General features: G+C 41.6%; 1 protein-coding gene across 8 annotated transcripts in view; it reads left to right on the top strand.

The window, feature by feature from the left end:
* dock3 (dedicator of cytokinesis 3) overlaps window positions 1-19052 on the top strand; it is a 970442-nt gene that overhangs the window by 923612 nt on the left and 27778 nt on the right. For all 8 annotated transcript variants that reach the window (XM_051921401.1, XM_051921404.1, XM_051921402.1 and 5 more), the window contains 6 exons: window positions 3640-3726; window positions 5112-5291; window positions 5741-5824; window positions 8803-8919; window positions 10942-11066; window positions 18666-18801. In XM_051921401.1, coding sequence (XP_051777361.1) covers window positions 3640-3726; window positions 5112-5291; window positions 5741-5824; window positions 8803-8919; window positions 10942-11066; window positions 18666-18801 — 729 coding nt within the window. The remainder of the gene's footprint in view (window positions 1-3639; window positions 3727-5111; window positions 5292-5740; window positions 5825-8802; window positions 8920-10941; window positions 11067-18665; window positions 18802-19052) is intronic.

The raw sequence follows: 19052 nt of genomic DNA on the forward strand, positions 1-19052 counted from the left end.
GTCTCATTCAGAAATGTTCAAGTGTGACAGATACAGTAGCTAGAAAACATCCAACGTAAAGAATACTAGAGGTAAATCTTCAGTGAATATAAAGTTTCTAGACCTGATGAAATAAGCTTGACGTTAGTTCAGAAATGTCTGGAGTTTATCCTTATTGATATGATCTATTCAAAAGAGAGAAAAGGCTAAGGCAAAGAAGGCTTGTTCCTGTAAAGTTCAGATGACAACTAACCTTTATTCATAATATTTGACTATTTATTAAAATGTGAATCACTGTAATCACAATAACATTACATGCTCAAGGTTGATAGGTTCCTGCCTTTCACGCCATCTGATTGCTTCTGTCCATTGGATGTTCTGAAATATGTTTTGAGGTGACCATCGTATATGTTCCGTTTTTGCACAAGAAGTGGAACTTAATACATAGCTATCACTTTATTATGTAAGTGGTGCATGAAGTGTTTTCTTTTTTCTTTTCATACGAGAGAGGATAATAAAATTATTTTTAATGACAATGATGCCTTGTGTCAATTTACAAATAGAAACTTTTTTGAACAAAGAACACAAGACCACTCACTCCATCAAGCTCATTAGTTTAGCTAATGGCTAAGCTATCCCAATATCTGACTCAGATATGTGTTAAAAAAAAAATATATATATATATATATATATATATATATATATATATATATATACACACATTCAACTGGGACAACGTGAAAGTAAAATTTAAGGCCAGTACAAAAAGCGCCAGAGAGTTGGCCGAGTCTTGGCTATCAGATGAAAATGCCATCAACAGACACTTGGACATAAACCCAGCATAGGCCAACTTAAGAAGGACATATGCACTTTAATTTAACGATAAACCCCCCCCCCCCCTTTTGATCATACGGACTTAGTCACCTCCACCCACCCCCCCCCGAATGTGTTGCTATATATTGCCTTTGACTCTTGTAAGTCTAAGCATTATCCTCTGATGAAGACCCCTGATAGGGGTTGAAAGCTCAGGAATAAAACTATTTTATGATACGTGATCCGTTTTTTTTTTTTTTCTCCCTTTGTGGATCTCCAACTGCAAATATATATATATATATATATATATATATATATATATATATATATATATATTCACGGCATTCATAGTCTGTGTCACAATCTGATTGTATGGGTGGTTACCTATCAGGTAACGCTTGTGGTTGGCCAGCAATCTGCTAACATCCGCCACGGTGCCCTCAGTTTGTGAGGAGCAGATCATAGAATGGTTGAAATAGTTTACTGTCAAATAAATGCAAAGAGTACGCGACACGTATTTCGCCCTCATTCTGGGCTCATCAGGCGTACAAACTCCACTGCACTCCCTCTCGGGAATCGAACCTCGGACGTCAGCGCCAGAGGCGATGCCCCTAACGTTGCGCCATGGCGTGTGGTTCGTTTATTTGACAGCATGTAGATCGGGGTAATTACATTCACGGTATTCGTAGTCTGTGTCACAATCTGATTGTATGGGTGGTTACCTATCAGGTAACGCTTGTGGTTGGCCAGCAATCTGCTAACATCCGCCACGGAGTTTGTACGCCTGATGAGCCCAGAATGTGGGCGAAACACGTGTCGCGTACTCTTTGCATTTATTTGACAGTAAACTATTTCAACCATATATATATATATATATATATATATATATATATATATATATATATATATATATATATATATATATATTGTCATACATGGCTGAGGTTCAGTCCCGGCCGGGACGCCTGGAAGGACTAGGTTGTGGCGTATTTCTCCTCTGGGCCACGAGGGGGCAACCGCCCTGGAATAGAGGAGGCCCACGGAGGGAGAGCAGGGAGGCTCAAGACCATTGGGGCCTCTGGTCACCGCCAGGGGGTGCCCCGAGCCTCATGGAGCCCGGGACTATTTTACTTCCGCCACATCAATGGAGGACGATCCTTCCAGGGTCACCCGGAGTACTTCCGGGTGCTCTCCTGACACTTCCGCCACACCAGGACGTGACGTCATGGAAAGCAGCTGGAGCTCATCCGGGTGAGGATAAAGGGGGCCGCCTCCCTCCTGTCATTGAGCTGGAGTCAGGAGCAGGATGAAGCTCCTGGAGAGAGAGTCTAGGTGGCCTAGGGACAAAGAGAGAGAAGGCCCAGGAGAAGGGAGACTGGGGCTAGAGGCACTGTGGAGTTGTGCGGGACTGACTTGTGTGTTGTGGAAGACAAAATAAAGGTCTTTTGGATAAAGATGTGGTCTCCGACTGGTGGTGTCCGGGCAATTATCACAATATATATATATATATATATATATATATATATATATATATATATATATATATATATACACGAGTATATACTGTATATATAGTAAATGATAGCCTGGACACAGACAAACACTGAGACAGCCAGATGTCCAAAAAGCACACTTTTATTCTTCTTTTCTTCACACACAACACCAACCACCACAATACTCTCACAATTACTCAGTCCTTCACTTTCCTTCTACCACCTCCACTCTTCTCTCGCAAGCTCCGTCCTCTTCCACCCGACTCCGGCTCCCTGAATGGAGTGAGGCGGCCTCCTTTATAGTTCACCTGGATGTGCTCCTGATGCTTCCTGATGATCTTCTGGCAGCACTTCCTTTTGTGGTGGAAGTGCTGCCTTCCAGGGCTCCATAATTATCTGGGCACCCCCTGGCGGTGACCATGAGCCCCTAACAGGGATGGGCTTCCAAGCTCTTTTCCCACGGCCCCCATACAGACCAGGACGGCTGCCCTCTTGTGGCCTGTGGGAGGTATTGTCCCTCTCCCGGTCCTTCCAGGCGTCCTGGCTGGACTGAATCCCCAGCCGTCCACTACAGTATATACAGGGTTAGTTAAAATTATGTTAACATTTGAATGATGGAAACAATTTATTCACAATACATACTTCATATGTGCAAGATGATTTACAGGAATGTCTAAACCTGTTCACTATCGTGTTCAACACACAAAAACCAACAAGCAACAATACCATGTAAAGCCCAGACACACATTTCACAGGGAATAGATGATACCACAGTCTATATTCTGTCCTTCAGGTCACTGATATCACAAACTTTCCTGCTATAGACACACTCCTTCAGCATACCCCATAAACAGAAATCACAGGGTGTCAAATCAGGGGAGTGTGGAGGCGAGGCCATGACAATGGTCCACCATGACCTATCCATCGACTTGGAAAGGTGTGGTCGAGATAAAAATAATCCATTAATGTTAACATAATTTTGACTCACCCTGTATGTATATATGTCCTGTTCTTCACATATACTGTATATACATATATATATATATATATATATATATATATATATATATATATATATATATACATATATATATATACATATATATATACATATATATATACATATATATATATATATATATATATATGTATATATATATATGTATATATATATATATATATATATATATATATATATATATATATATGTATATACAGTATATGTGAAGAACAGGACACAATAAGAAGGGTTGGTTTACCTTTATTCTTTTCTTGAGCAATTCTACATTTATAATGTATTATATTTTTTTTATATTTTTATATATATTTATTAAATCTGAACTGTGTGTTTTAGAGCCTCTGGATTGAAAGAACGACGTTGATCTTGACTCATCCATTGCCAGGCATTTCCCGCTGGTTTGAGGTGGAGAAGAGAGAAGTGGTGAGTGATTTGTTTTTTGTTTATTTTTAATAGCCTGACCCTGTGTCAATATGTTAAAACGATATGAACTTAATCTAGCAATTCTGTGTTGTAAGCAAAAAAGAAATATCTTAGAAGGACTGCTACGTATCCGATGGATGGGCAATTCCCTAATATGAACAAGATGGACAGAAAATAGATTCTCTCCCCATGTGGCCAATAGTCATGCGCTTGAACACTTTTACCTGTTTTTTAGCTTTGTGTCCCCCACCCCAACACCATAACCTATCATCTATGGGGAAGGAGCAAAAGCTTTAGATTCGTCAAAAATTTCGATCTCCGGTTTTCAACGGATCTCGATGTTGGGTGTGTATCTGTCTGTGTGTCACAGTTTCTTGAGGACGGTCTAGAAATAAAATGGCTGGATGGAAAAATACCAAACTCGAAACTTATACGATGACGATGTGCTGATTAGTTTTTGAGCCAAATCATTCAACAGAAAGAGGCACTCAAATACCGTAATTCTGCAATTAACTATGAATTCTTCTCGTCAGTTGCTATCGTAATAACCTATTTTATGATCAGAAAGATCAGCATCAGAGCGGGAAATAATTACTGAAATGTCATAGATTTGTTCAGGTAACTTGGTTCCTACTGACGCTCACGTCTGTCGAGTTAGCAGCTCCACAATCCCAGCCCTGTCAATGTGTGCAGTTCTCAAGATCTCCCTTTGTCTATGCTGTTTTTTCTTTGGGCACTCCAGTTTTTCTCACATTCCAAAGAGAAAGTATGAAATAAAGAAGCTCTGAATATAACCTTTCTGCCTTGTGGGGTGGCTCAGCCCTTTTCCCCACATCTTGATAGTACAAAAAGAGATTGGTATCACATCCTTCTCCTCCTACATCCCACATATATCAGTGGTAAGTTCCTTTAAAACGGCCCCATACCAGCATGAGTGTGCCATGAGATCGACTGGCAACCAGTTCAGGGTTGTTTTTCACTGTGGATCAGTTATTTTGTCACATTGATAATGTCAGCAGCTGGAAGACAATTTTAAAATAGCGTATATATTTCGTATAGGAAAGGCTAATTTCCCTTGTGTCCTTAATAATCTCGCTATTCAGAATGCCATAAAGCACCTCTTCAAATGTCAGGTTGTCCTCAAATTTTTGACTGGCTTTTTGAGAGCTGTCATTTCATAGTAGACATTTTCAGCAAGCCTTCCTTACATTTACCAGTAATAGATGTCAAAATGAGTCGGCAAGTCTGTAACAGATTGCCAGTCTCCATTGAGATATGCCGCTGTTTATTAATGTATTGAACTGTCAAAAGAAAAAAAAAACTGATATAAAAAATTGCACAAGGATTTCCAGTGAAACAATTTCTGATAGAATTGTGTTATTTAGGTGGAAGTGAGCCCTTTGGAGAATGCCATCTATGTGGTTGAGAATAAAAATCATGAACTTCGGACCCTGATCAGCCAGTACCAACACAAGCAGCTTCACGGAAACATCAACCTTCTCAGCATGTGTCTTAATGGAGTGATCGACGCGGCTGTGAATGGCGGCATTGCCCGATACCAAGAGGTAAGGTCGTGGGACTGTGGTATCTGTACCACCTTCACTGATTTATTGAAAGGGTTGTTTTTTACCACAGGACTTCCACTGAATACATTGCCATTACTTTACCAGTACTCTTTCTTCATATCCTGAGTTACAAAAAAAGACACTTTATAACATTTATAACATTTTTCCATTCAATAGAAATGCTGTCTTCCAGTTTTGAACTGGAGAAAATGTTACCAGTAATGACTCATCTCTGCCAGTGACTGAAACTGAGTAAGAAAGTCTTACTATGAACAACTTAAAAGATGACATACAGTTGATATACAGTACCAGCCTGCCAGTTTAATAACAGACAAGTTGGTGTCCCAAATAACTAAACTAAATTGAGGGTTTTTAAGAACACAACCTTGTCAAAGAAAGATGTATCAGTGTTATCTTTCACATGCTCTCATTGTGCCATTTTATTTTAGGCCTTTTTTGACAAGGAATACATAACCAGTCATCCAGAAGATGCAGAGAAAATCACCCAATTGAAAGATCTCATGCAAGAGCAGGTGATCCTATTTGATTTTCTTGTGCTCCATTCTTACTTTAGGGTGGCACAGGTCCAAATCCTGGCCTGGTCATTATCTTCATGGTGTTTTTACTTACTTCCATTTTCTGTATAGGATTTTTCTCTGGGTACTCGAGTTTCTACTTAACCAAAAGATGTGCGTATTACATTAACTGCCAGCTCATAAAAATGAGTGAGTGAGTGAGTGTAAGTATGCTTGGAATTCTATCTCGGGCTGTGTCTGATGCTATAGGAAAAGGGACCAGCTGCCATGATGCTGAACTTGACTAATTAAGTTTGATAATAAGTGGATAGTGTTTTGTTATTAAGGTGTCAGAGATGGACCCCAGTTGACCTACAATACCCTCAGTTTATCTGATAGCCCGGTGTCAGACTGCTTTATCGTTCATCGATGCCAATCACAGACAGGCCAAACCAGGGTCCTGTCCCAGCACATGTCATTTATCAGTAACAGAGAATAAAGCAATAATGCAGGGGAGTGAGTACAACTCTTTATTCACTCGTCAGAAGTCTTAAGCATAAATCTCCTTAATTCCTAAAATGAGCCTAAAGCAGAAGCAAAATGGTTAACTAAGGGTATGGCATTTACCACAAGTACAACCTGGATGGGTAGCAGTACTTCTTGTTGAGTGCTAGACCCACAATGTGTCTAGACAGATAGATAGTTGATGATAGTTGATGATAGATGGTGGTCAAAAAACTCCTTGGTGGCAGGGCCCCGGGGGTGGATGAGATACACCCGGAGTTCCTCAAGGCTCTGGATGTTGTAGGACTGTCTTGGTTGACACACCTCTGCAGCATCGCATGGACATCAGGGACAGTGCCTCTGGATTGGCAAACCGGGGTGGTGGTCCCCCTCTTTAAGAAAGGGGACCGGAGGGTGTGTTCCAACTACAGAGGGATCACACTCCTCAGCCTCCCTGGAAAAGTCTATTCGGGGGTCCTGGAGAGGAGGGTCCGTCAGATAGTCGAACCTCGGATTCAGGAGGAACAGTGTAGTTTTTGTCCTGGTCGTGGAACAGTGGACCAGCTCTACGGTCCTGGAGGGTGCATGGGAGTTTGCCCAACCAGTCTACATGTGTTTTGTGGACTTGGAAAAAACGTTCGACCGTATCCCTCGGGGAATCCTGTGGTGGGTGGGGGGGTACTCCTGATAAGGGCTGTTTGGTCCCTGTACGATCGGTGTCAGAGCTTGGTCCGCATTGCCGGCAGTAAGTCGAACCCATTTCCAGTGACAGTTGGACTCCGCCAGGGCTGCCCTTTGTCACTGATTCTGTTCATAACTTTTATGTTCAGAATTTCTAGGCTACCAGGGCGTTGGGGGGGTCCGGTTTGGTGGACTCAGGATTGTGTCACTGTTTGTTGCAGATAATGTTGTCCTGTTTGCTTCATCAGGCCGTGATCTTCAGCTCTCTCTGGATCGGTTCGCAGCTGAGTGTGAAGCGGCTGGGATGGGAATCAGCACCTCTAAATCCGAGACCATGGTCCTCAGCCGAAAAAGGGTGTAATGCCCTCTCAGGGTTGGGAGCGAGATCCTGCCCAAAGTGGAGGAGTTCAAGTATCTCGGGATCTTGTTCACGAGTGAGGGAAGAATAGAGCGTGAGATCGACAGGCGGATCGGTGCGGTGTCCGCAGTGATGCGGGCTCTGCATCGGTCTGTCGTGGTGAAAAAGGAGCTGAGCTGTAAGGCAAAGCTCTCAATTTACCAGTCGATCTATGTTCCTACCCTCACCTATGGTCATGAGCTATGGGTAGTGACCGAAAGAACGAGATCACGAATACAATCGGCTGAAATGAGTTTCCTCCGCAAGGTGTCTGGGCTCTCCCTTAAAGATAGGGTGAGAAGCTCAGTCATCCGGGAGGGGCTCAGAGTAGAGCCGCTGCTCCTCCGCATCGAGAGGAGTCAGATGAGGTGGCTCGGGCATCTGATCAGGATGCCTCCAGGACGCCTCCCTGGTGAGGTGTTCCGGGCACGTCTAACCGGGAGGAGGCCCCGGGGAAGACCCAGGACATGCTGGAGGGACTATGTCTCTCGGCTGGCCTGGGAACGCCATGGGATTCTTCCGGAAGAGCTAGAAGACGTGGCCGGGGAGAGGGAAGTTTGGGTATCTCTGCTCAAGCTGCTGCCCCCGCGACCCAATCCCGGATAAGCAGACATGGATGGATGGATGGATGGATGGATGGATGGATGGATGGATGGATGGATGGATGGATGGACTAAATGCAATGGATATATAATTGCAGGGAGAACTCTTTGAGTATCAAAATAAGGGTGAAAACAATAAAACTACTTTTTAGGTCCTTACTACCATTTTTGTCCATCTCCCTTTCATATTTGTTGCCCCTAAACCCCTACAATCACAATACCAAGACAGCACCCCCTGCACTTTCTCTCCATTCCTTTTGGGGTCATTTTCTCCCACCAGTTGAGCTTTTCTCCAGGATTGCTACAAACTGCAACTTTAGTTGCTTTGAAAGTCTCTTCTAAACTTCTGCCAAAACATTTTTGGGTAATTTCTGGAAGATCTGGAACCATTTGTAGGTTGTGGGCTAAACTGTCTTTAGACCTTGGGCATTGTTGGTTAGAGCTCCACCTAATGGCACCTGCTGTCTCTGCAACTCCATAGGAGTTTGTACATAATGGAGTCCTATGCATGCCCTTCTGGCCACATATAGATAGATAGATAGATAGATAGATAGATAGATAGATAGATAGATAGATAGATAGATAGATAGATAGATAGATAGATAGATAGATAGATAGATAGATAGATAGATAGATCGCTTTAGTTGAATAAGGAGCTCATCCCCATTTGGTTTGACTGGCATTCCAGTTTAGGATATGTGCATCTGTTATTACCTCACTAAGATATGGATGATTGATTCTGTCTGGTTGTGTTCTTGCAGTGTTTTTATATCAAGCTAAGGCTGCATTAATGACCACTTTTTTCCTATCAGGTACACATCCTGGGAGTCGGCTTAGCTGTACACGAGAAGCTTGTGCACCCTGAAATGCGCCCCCTACATAAAAAACTGATTGATCAGTTCCAGATGATGAGAAGCAGTCTGTGCCATGTGAGTTACTTTGAACAAACTATTAGAAAGTTAGTGTCTTGGGCAATAATTTAGGTTTTTGGGATTTACTAAATTCAAAACAGGGTCAATAGCTTAAACTGAAAAAGGGAAACATCATTAAAAGGATTTAGAAATCAAAAAGTATCTATTGCATGGCATGGTATTCAAAAAATAAAATGTCATTATTACAGTCACATATAGACTATAGTTAGGTTTTCTTTCATCTTCCAATTTATGTTAACTGTTTAATCCAAATTAAGAATTTCAAACTATTATAATGTGACAATTATGTATTTAAAATAAAATTGAAATAAAATAAGTTGTGCGACCAATCTAAGATGAGATTAAATCTAAGTAATCAACGTAGGCCTCATATTTTTTATTTAATACATGGGTTGTTCACTTGGTCTGGTATATTAATACACACCCAATTCCTTTCCCTTGTGGCAGCTTTTTCCTCTTAGGATAACGTTGGCCATTTTTACTGCTTCCTCTCAGCGTCGCTCGACAAATTGGCCACTCTTGTAGTTGAAGTTTTGCTGGGAAAACGCACTGCTACATTGGCTTGGTTTAGCGATTCTAGCCTTGTCGTGTTGGGGCTTTGGTTTCCTGATGTGCACGTCAATTTATCATTTTTTTCACTCACCCATTGCCCTCCATGTGAAATTATCAGTCGTTAGCATTACAGCTATGAACTTAGTTCACATGGCCTGAATTAGTGTTGCCGCCATATAACATAGGACAACAGAATTGGCCGATAGGGCCAATTTTCTTACTTGGTATTTTTATATTTGTTTTTTTATTTTTTACCGTTGTTCTACAGTACATGTGTTGCCTATTTCAAATTTTTCTCCCTAACCCTGGCAATCAGACGGACACACCTATAAACAGAGACACAGAGACACTTGTCCTTTTATTAAGGTGGATGAGCGGATTTCTGTTCATCAGGCAGGTACTCTCTTTTCAGTGTTAATGCTTACAGAGCACCATCTGTTGAAATGTATTTTTCAATGCATTTTTCATTCCAACAGATGGTGCTTAACAAACATCACCACTGCTTTTATGAATCCCATACATCATGGCATATAACAGAGACATAGCAACCAGTTGGACACACAGATACACAGACACTCGTTCTTTTATTAAGGTGGATATTATTGTTGAACAATGTGTAATACATAAACAGATATTTATTGTTATTGCCATAAAGTTTTCAACTTAAAGAAATATTCCACCCCTAAAATTATATTTTTAAAAAAGTTACCCTGTGTGGTTTGTAGTAATGGCCTAGAAAAATAAAATGTTTAATCTGATGTTTAATTGTGTAGAATGGACCTAACAAAGTTCCTGCTGTAATGGGAGCTGGTGGTGATCAATGCTTGGCAGCAGCAAATAATGTAAAAATTCCCATGGAAAAAAAATCTTACTTTACTCATGTCATATAATCCATGTCCCGTCATTCAGTTGTAGCCTGAAAACATGCAAAATGCATGCATTTATGCTAAAATATTGTTAAATTGATTCCTCTTGTAAAAGGAAACCAGCCCATAATCTGGAACCTTTGCAGACGGGGTTGCACTTTTCAGTTGAAGACAGGACTCTTGGCTGATGTATCAGGTTATTTTGCACGTTTTCAGTCTAGGACTTCATGACTTGACATGGATTATGTAACAGGAGTAACGTGAAGTTTTTAAATAGATGCTTTGATGTTGCTTGCTGTTGTCCATCATTGGTCACTGCCCGCTTCCATTAAAGCATAAACTTTGTTACCTCCATTCTGCATGAAAACATGACATTAAACGTTTTTCTTCAACCATCACTACAAACCACATGGAGTAAGTAGCATTTTTATAAATTGTAATTTTTGGTGGGCTACTCCTTTAAACTAACCTGAATTAAAGACAATCAAGAACTAAAGCATCACAACTCGTAATCATAGATAATTCAGTGGGTTTAACATCACATTTCAAGTTGTATATGTAAATAGTACATTCATTGACAGCTGTATTCATTTCTTTGCAGGGTCTCCCTGGGTTGGAGAAACTCAGCCCAGCATGTTCAGGGTCCAGCACACCACGGGGTAACATCCATATGACGTCACATAGTCCCATGAGCCCGGAAAGCATGAAACTAGTCCATAGACACAGGTGAGTTGTGCACTACGGCATTTTGTCTGTTGTATTTATTGGTTTATCATCAATGTATGCTCTCAATTTAGTTTGATACTTGTTTACTTACAGTGCACTGCTTTAAATATGAGGGGAAAAATAATCTGAAATAGAATTTTTTGAAATACTACCCACTTCTGCCAGTTACCAAAAGTGAGAGCGATGCATGTCATTGGTGCAACCTTAGATCGGGGGGTTAATCTCAGATTCTGGAGGTCTACAGTGGCTACTGTTGTATGTTGGAGTCCCAAACATAGCAAAAGGGGTTGAGGCCCCCAAAAGTAACTGTAAAGCAGGCCAGGATTTTCATTGGTCAGTACGGAAGAGACTCATTCCAGACCAGCATGCGCCATAAATCTACCTACCTAGACCTAAAGTGAGCGAAATTTGGCTTCAAAATAACTAAAAAAGATCTCAAATTAAAGCAAAAAGCCACACAAAGAAGAGGATGACCATAAACCTCTGGTTTGCACTCACAAGGGCACACAAAAGATCTATTAGGATGTATTTATCAAAAAAGAAAAATAAAGCAAAAGGTTCAAAAAAGCAAAAATAAGTTGCCTAAAAGGCAATCCTAAGTGACAACAAAAAACAAAATCTAAAAACAAAATCCAAGAAGAAGAGCAGAAAGTCCGAAAAACTAGTAAATCCATAAGTAAAACAATAGTTAACATACTTCAAATACAAATCAGTAATCCACTATTGGATTTCTCCTACTGCCATCCCTTTATAATGAGAAGGAGGATCCAGGAGCAGTAGATGTCAGGGTGGTCCCGCCTCCTAGGGCTCCACCCACAAGGCACATGGAATGTCAGAAGATTTAAAGAGACAGTATGGGATTAGAAAAACTTCAGAAAACACATACAAATATGAAAAGCAATCATTCAAAATTAACAATGAAACAAAACAATATATGCACTGTCAGAAAGGCGCTATATTACGCCCAACACGGCACAGACTTGATACAGGAGGCACGTATAAAATACAAAGATTTTATTATTCTTCACCCGTGGGCGCACGTCTTCCCCGTGACCCACAGGCAATACACAGTCCCAAGCACTAATAACCACCTCTACAAGCACTTTTCTTCTCCTTGGCACCACCACACCTCTCTAGCAACCTTGTCCTCCTCCACCCGACTCTGGCCCTTGAGTGGTGGTTGCTGGCTCCTTTTATAGGTCACCTGGAAGTGCTCCAGATGTTTGATCACCGAGTTCTGGCTGCACTTCCAGGTGTGATGAATCTGTTGCCCACACGGGCTCAAGAGTCCCAAACACAGCACCCCCTGGCGATACCTGCGGGACCCAACAGGGCTGCCCCCAACTCCAATTCCCAGGGAGCCCTGTGGGAAACCGAGGCACTACTCCAGCCCAGGGGGGCAGCCATCTAGCGTCCAGGGGGAGGTATTGCACTGTCTAGGGCTGCTCCCCCTGAATATAGTGTGCAGGGCCATCCCGGCTGGGCATGGACGCCAGCCGACCGCCACAACACATAAATACAGTCCCATACGTAACAACTACAAGTTTTCATTCTAGCCACTTTTATATTTAGTGACCATTTATTGGTGCAAATGAAGTAGGCCTTCTGTGGTTGATGTTATGAAGTAGCATCAGGTTAAATTAGCTTAATTAAAAGGATTATGTAAATATATATTTGAAATATCTGTAATTTGAGATATTATGACATGAATAGCAACTTTAATTATATTAGAAAGATTTTACTGGAAACATATTTTTGAAATACTGATTATTTTTGTGCATTGCTTGTATTCTGTTTGGCATCCATTCAGATTTGATCTTACAGGAACTGAACAACATTCATAATTGTAAAAAGTAATAATTTAGGTTATTGACTTAATTAGTTGAGGCTTCTGAAGTGGCTGCTTGTTAATTTATAAAATATATACAGTGCTTGTATAAGAAAATTGTGCTCTGCAGCTATTTTGTGGGCTTTGCTTCATCCTTTGTGAGTTAGAATAGATGAGCACAGATCTTTAGTGCCATCTACAGGGTAAGGAATTTTTTGAAAATCATTTCCAGTGCTATTTTTAAATAATGAATGAAAAAAGTTTCTTCCTACACTTGTGAAAGGCAATTTGGATTTTCGCAGTAAGAAAACAGTCAAGGGTAGCAAGGTGTAGAGTGCCTAATGCTGTGGACTCAAAGCTTCAGAAATCAGGATCTGAATCCTCACCTATTACTCTCGATGCAGAGTCTGCACATTTGCCCATTGTGTTTGTGTCAATATTCTCTGTGTGCCTCAGTTATCTCCTTCATCACAAAGACATGAATGAATGATTGACTAGACGTTTCTACATTGATACCCTATGAGGGCTGTTTGTGAATGTGTCCATCAATAGAGTGTTGTCCCATTGAAGGGTGGCACCCTTCTGTGACGATGTGGGTTCGGCTCCATGCTCCCATCTTTTGTTAGGGAGCCCTTGAACCCAACATCGTCGGTAATGTCACCGATGAGCTAGACAGTGAGGCAATAACAATTGAGCAAGGGGATGATGTATAAGTGCAAAGTGCTTTTATTCAAATAGAACAAAACAGTGTTCAAAATAAAGTGCTGTGCAGTTCAAATGTCATCATTAAATAAATAATCCATAAAAAAGCAAGTGAAAAACCAAACGAACAAACGTGGAGGTTAAAATCCATTAGGAAAAACTTTTCTAAAAACCACGAGGTAAAATGGTACAGGAAGCAACAATGTTAAAACCAAAAGCCTGGTGTCTTCTGTTTTCATGGCGGATCCCCTGCTACACCCATCTGGACTGCTCTACAGGAGAGTCGCCTACCTGCAGGATCAGCTGCCCTTCAATCAGGTCCGGTAGCCCTCCGACCCTTGGCTTCGTCAGGCTCCCAACCGGACCAAGACTTTGGACCATTCCCCAGCGGCCAAGGCGCTCACACTGAGGCTACACCAGTCCAAAGCCTCATCGACTCCCGCTGCCTTCTATGGTCAGTCGACTTCTCCACTGGTCACTCCGGCTCCTAAATCGCTCAGCTGGAGTGACTACTTTCTCAGCCCCACTGAGTGTCGGCCAAACACTCCCCTCGTGGGCTCTCCTCCCAGCTGCCTGCTTTCTCCCTCGCTCGTTCTCCTTCTTCCTCACACCAGCTCTCTCCACCTGCTTCCTGTCTTCTCCTACTACCTCCCGTTCTCTCTTTCCTTTTACTTCTTTCTTCTCTTTAACCTGCTCGCGCTTCTCTATATATGTGGAGAGGACATGGCAGCTGCAGCCCATTAGCCACAGGAACGATCACGGATGTGGGCAGTCCCTCACCTGTGCACTTAGGTGAGAAACGCCTACACCGCAGATCGCCCTGCGGCTTGCAACAGTCACAACGCCCCCTCACTAAGCCGCGAGCGCGACGATTAATTTATTTAACTGGCCTTTGCTGGGAGAGCTGTGGACCCATAACACCACACCTTCACATTACACCAGATAATATCAGAATAGTCTCTATCTTCTGGCAGGCTTTTAAAACTTCCAAAAAATGAATGAGTTAATGGAGAAAACGCAAGAAGGAGGTGATATGTATCAACAAATGGAGAGAAAAGATATCACATTTCTAGTTCTATTCTCTTTAATTTACTTTGGTAATGAAATAGAAACAATATTTTTTCCTATCAAGACTGTAGCAACCGTGAATATTCAAATGAAGCTAACAGTTTTTATGTGCGGTTACGATTAAAATTGCTAAAGGCAGAGAAATTACTAATTATTTGTAAAAATGCTATAAGTGTATTTTTCAGAATTCACTCTAAATAGGGTAAATTCCTGAAAACTGGAAGCTATTAAAGATTGTGCAATCACATAAAAATCAGGAGTGGTCTCCCCTCGACTTTCTTGTATACTCACATATGAGGATGGATATTTGAGAAGTAAACTGCAAGACAATTATATATTATTATATTACATACATTAAAGAACCATCAACATCAAATCAAATTGATAATATATTGAACAATTATTATAAAAGTTAATAGAAATAGCCTAAAAGTTGATAGAAATCTACATTTTGTACCTAATACTTGTATGCAAAATTTGGTTGACCAAAGTGAAAGCATACTCAAGTTATCGTGTTTACATAACACAGACATAATTCCAAAAATGGTATTTTCGGGCTCAGGGGGGTTTAAAACGCCAAGATTCATCAAAAAATCAAAACTGAATTTTTGGACAATTACAATATTTTACTGATAGTTTGTATATGAGAAAGTAAAAAGGTGACTAGGTTGACCTTAGTATAGGCTGTTTTGCTTTTATTGATTTTATCTCTTTATAAGTCAAGCTGGGAAGCAAAAGAACACTCTCACCTTTAAAGTATATTTTAGTGGCCAGGATGTAGAGGTGCTGCAAAATTTCAAGTAATTGGATACTACCATTTGTAAAATTCTAACATGACATGTCACCATATCCAGTATTGACAAGAAAGCTCACCAGAGGGTATCCAGATAGTTACCTATTGAAAAAAAAAAAGTATAAAAAATTCAGAATGAGTTTGTTCTTCCTGCACAAGGTGACCGCAGTTTTGAAAGAAATTGGAATCAGGAGACAGCTTGGAGAAGTCAGAGCTCATGGAGAGATTTAAACTGGGAATACATTAGTTAAATGACGAAACTCAGGACATGTGGTCAGAATCACGGTTAGGGAACAACAAGGGGGCTCCGCCCCCTGCTCGCTTCGCTCGCCTACCCCCAGCGTTTTGAACCCGTGCCCGCTGGGCAGCCGTAGTTTCAGACGCGCGTTGTAGGAGGTTGCGTTGTTTTGAACCCATGCTTGCCCAGCTTCTGCGGTTTGAGACGCGTGTTGTAGGCGTATTTCCGTCAGTCGAGCTAGTTCGGTTTGAACCCGTGCCTGCTTTGCCTCCGCAGTTTCAGACGGTGGGTCGCGTTAGGCATTTTGTACGATCCCAAGCAGCACATTATTCCAAACTTCACTCCACAGTAGTGCCACGCACAATATGGCGGTGACGCCTGCGCCTTCACTACGCAGTAGTGCCACTCACAATATGGCGGTGACGCCTGCGCCTTTCGTATTATGTCGGGTTTTACCATGCTGTGTAGGCGCCTTTGCCTTTCGTACTGTCCCGCGCCTTCCGACGCACGATGTAGGCGCCTGCACCTTCCGGGTCTGCCTCCGCTGTGTGGTGTGGACGTTTAACTGTCGTGTTTTCTGCTTTTATATTCTGTATCTTGCTGTGCATGTGTTTCGTGCCTAGGTTTTTTTGAAGCTGTTGCATTCCAGTTTTCATCATCTGTAACCTGCTCTCCATGTGTTTGGCCCCGTTCTTTAACCTCTTTATGACGTTTCACTTTGTTTTCTACTCTGTCTTTTATTTTTGACCTCGCTTTATGCTGCTTTTGTTTCAATGACACCTGGTCCGTGGTGATTATATTCTCCCTTTTTCGAGTACTAATTTCCATTTGTTTGCGATACTGTGATCTTTACTGTACTGTCAATAATGCATCACTGTAATGTGATCCACCTATGCTGTATAGTTTGGACGTGTGAGGATGACGTACGTTTAATACGGAGCGTCCGCCCGTGTCACTCTGGGGCCCCCCATTGTTAATACGGAGCTTCTTCCGTACTATCATGCGGTGCATTGTGTACTACTGCGGACTCCATGGTGTTTCCCGTTTCACTTTGTAGCTCGGTCAGTTGAGCGGTTTCTTTTTGGAGCCGTGCCTGCCTGGTTTGCGGCATGTCAGACGGTTCGTAGTCTCTCCCGTTTCGCTCTGGGGCGGGGGGGCTTTGTGTGGCACCTGCGCACGTTCGTAGTCTCTTCCGTTTCACTCTGGGGAGGGGGCCTTTGTGTGGCGCCTGCACACTATGTCTCCTGCGTCCACGGGCAGGTCCCTGCGTCCATATCCGGTTTACCATTCTCGGTTAGTAATATGGATGTGGTAAGTCATAAGGCAAAAAGGGTACACGTTACAAGAGCTAAGTAACATGAGACATAAATTGTAATCACAGGAGAGGAAAAAAAGGTTGTAACTAGAAGATCCAGAAAATAATAATAATACAAAGGTTTTTCTTTCACAAATCCACCTCTTGGACGATTAGGTACGTGTAATGGTGGTTTTTAAAAACACTGAGCTAGTGATGTCATGGTGCATGACCTCTGGGAACCACTTCACGGCAACAGGTCCTCACATCTGTCTCCAACATGATGGCGTCCATAAAGAAAACAAGTTGGAACCATGGGAGAACGTGAATTGTTTTAAACAATGTTAAAAGAACAATTAAGCAAAAGATAAATACAACTACTAGATTCCTTAGCCCCAGAGTCCTGGAAAACTATATTCAAATCAGTTTTAGAGACCAGGGATCAATTGGAAAAAACAGAGTTAGAGGTGTTTTGAACTTCTGTGGTACTTTTCTGAGGACAAAAAGCAAAAGTGACTGATATTCACCATTTCTAAAATCATAGGATGCCATCTCCCCACTGTGGATTCAATCTACCATTTCAGCCTAAAATACAAAGCCACTAATATATTGTCTGATATACTGTATCACATCTTGCACATCCCCTGTTCAGTTTCCTTATGTCTGGAGAAAAATCTTAGATCTATCAAGAGAACAACTGGCAAATTCCATTTTTTTTTTTTTGCTTATTCCGAAGCAGTAAGATGGATGACCTTAACATCTACTGTGACCTCCAAGGGCACCACCGAACCCCAAACCCCAGACACAATCACACCAAGACTGTCCCAGATGCAGATAAATGTTTCTTATTCACAATACCTTCTTTTTCAAAGTCCACACCTCAGTCTCCAATGAACATAATACCTCTTTCTGCTCGTCTGGTTCAGTTTTGCCTTCTGCCTTCCTAATCTGACTTAGCTTTTGAAGCAGGGTAGCTTTTTATTATGATAGACCCGGGACAACTTCCAGAGCCCTGGCCTTGTGTAACAAAAACACTTCTGGGTCATACAGTAGCCTCCCAAACCAGGGAGGTGTATTCCCAATAGTACCCCCTGGCAGCTCTCAAGGATACAGACAGAGCCACCCTTCAAAACTACAAGTCTCAGGCAACCCTATGGGTGTCCAAACGAGAAGAGCACCACCCCATCTCATACTGAGGAATGAACTGTTCATCAATCCATCTATTATTCTTTTATCCTGACTTGAATAGGAATCAACCATCCTGGCTGAGATGTGCCTCCTCTCAATTTGTCCATTCACTATGGCCTCCCAGCCAGACAAGGATTCATCTTCCATCCCAGTTGGGACACCAGTCCATCCACCATGACACTTACACTATATTATTTAATGAGTGTGCCTAAGGGTGTGAGTTTGTGGGCTAGGATGGTTACTGTTATGTTGCATGTCAGTATTTATGCTTTATTGTAAAGGCCTAAACAAATAAATTTACATATAACTGGCATTGTTATGGAAAATAATTAAGGAAAAAAAAGAGCTTGGTCATCTTTAATTATAACCAATAAGGAGTGCTTAATTGAATGTGCGTAAACTGTTCACCATTTATACAACAAAAATTTCAAGATGTTTGTCATGAGTAGAATTTCTGCCATATGTTAATTTCTATTTTTCATTTGTAGCCCATTGAACTTATTGGGTTCTATCAGGCACTCGTCTTCATCTCTGTCATCGCACACATCGAGTGAGACCGGAAACCTGGTGATTCTGACCGATGGACTGGTAGGAGAGACAGTTGATGACATCTACCGTATGCAGGTATCAGACGCACATATTTTCAATCATGAGACTGAAATCTCATGATTATTGGAGTTGTGAAATATACAATGATGGCTTAATATCAATCAATCTTCCTCAATATGGAAGTGCTTTGTTGAAGTTATAGTCCTACCTTATGGAGAGCAACAGAGAGCCATCAGTTTCCTTTTGCGAATGGCACTTTTGAACATGAATGGTAATAAAAGTTATATGCATCAAATAAAACCTTACTATTTTATTCATCTGTTTGT

This window comes from Erpetoichthys calabaricus, chromosome 18, assembly GCF_900747795.2.
Source record: "Erpetoichthys calabaricus chromosome 18, fErpCal1.3, whole genome shotgun sequence".
NCBI lineage: Eukaryota > Metazoa > Chordata > Cladistia > Polypteriformes > Polypteridae > Erpetoichthys > Erpetoichthys calabaricus.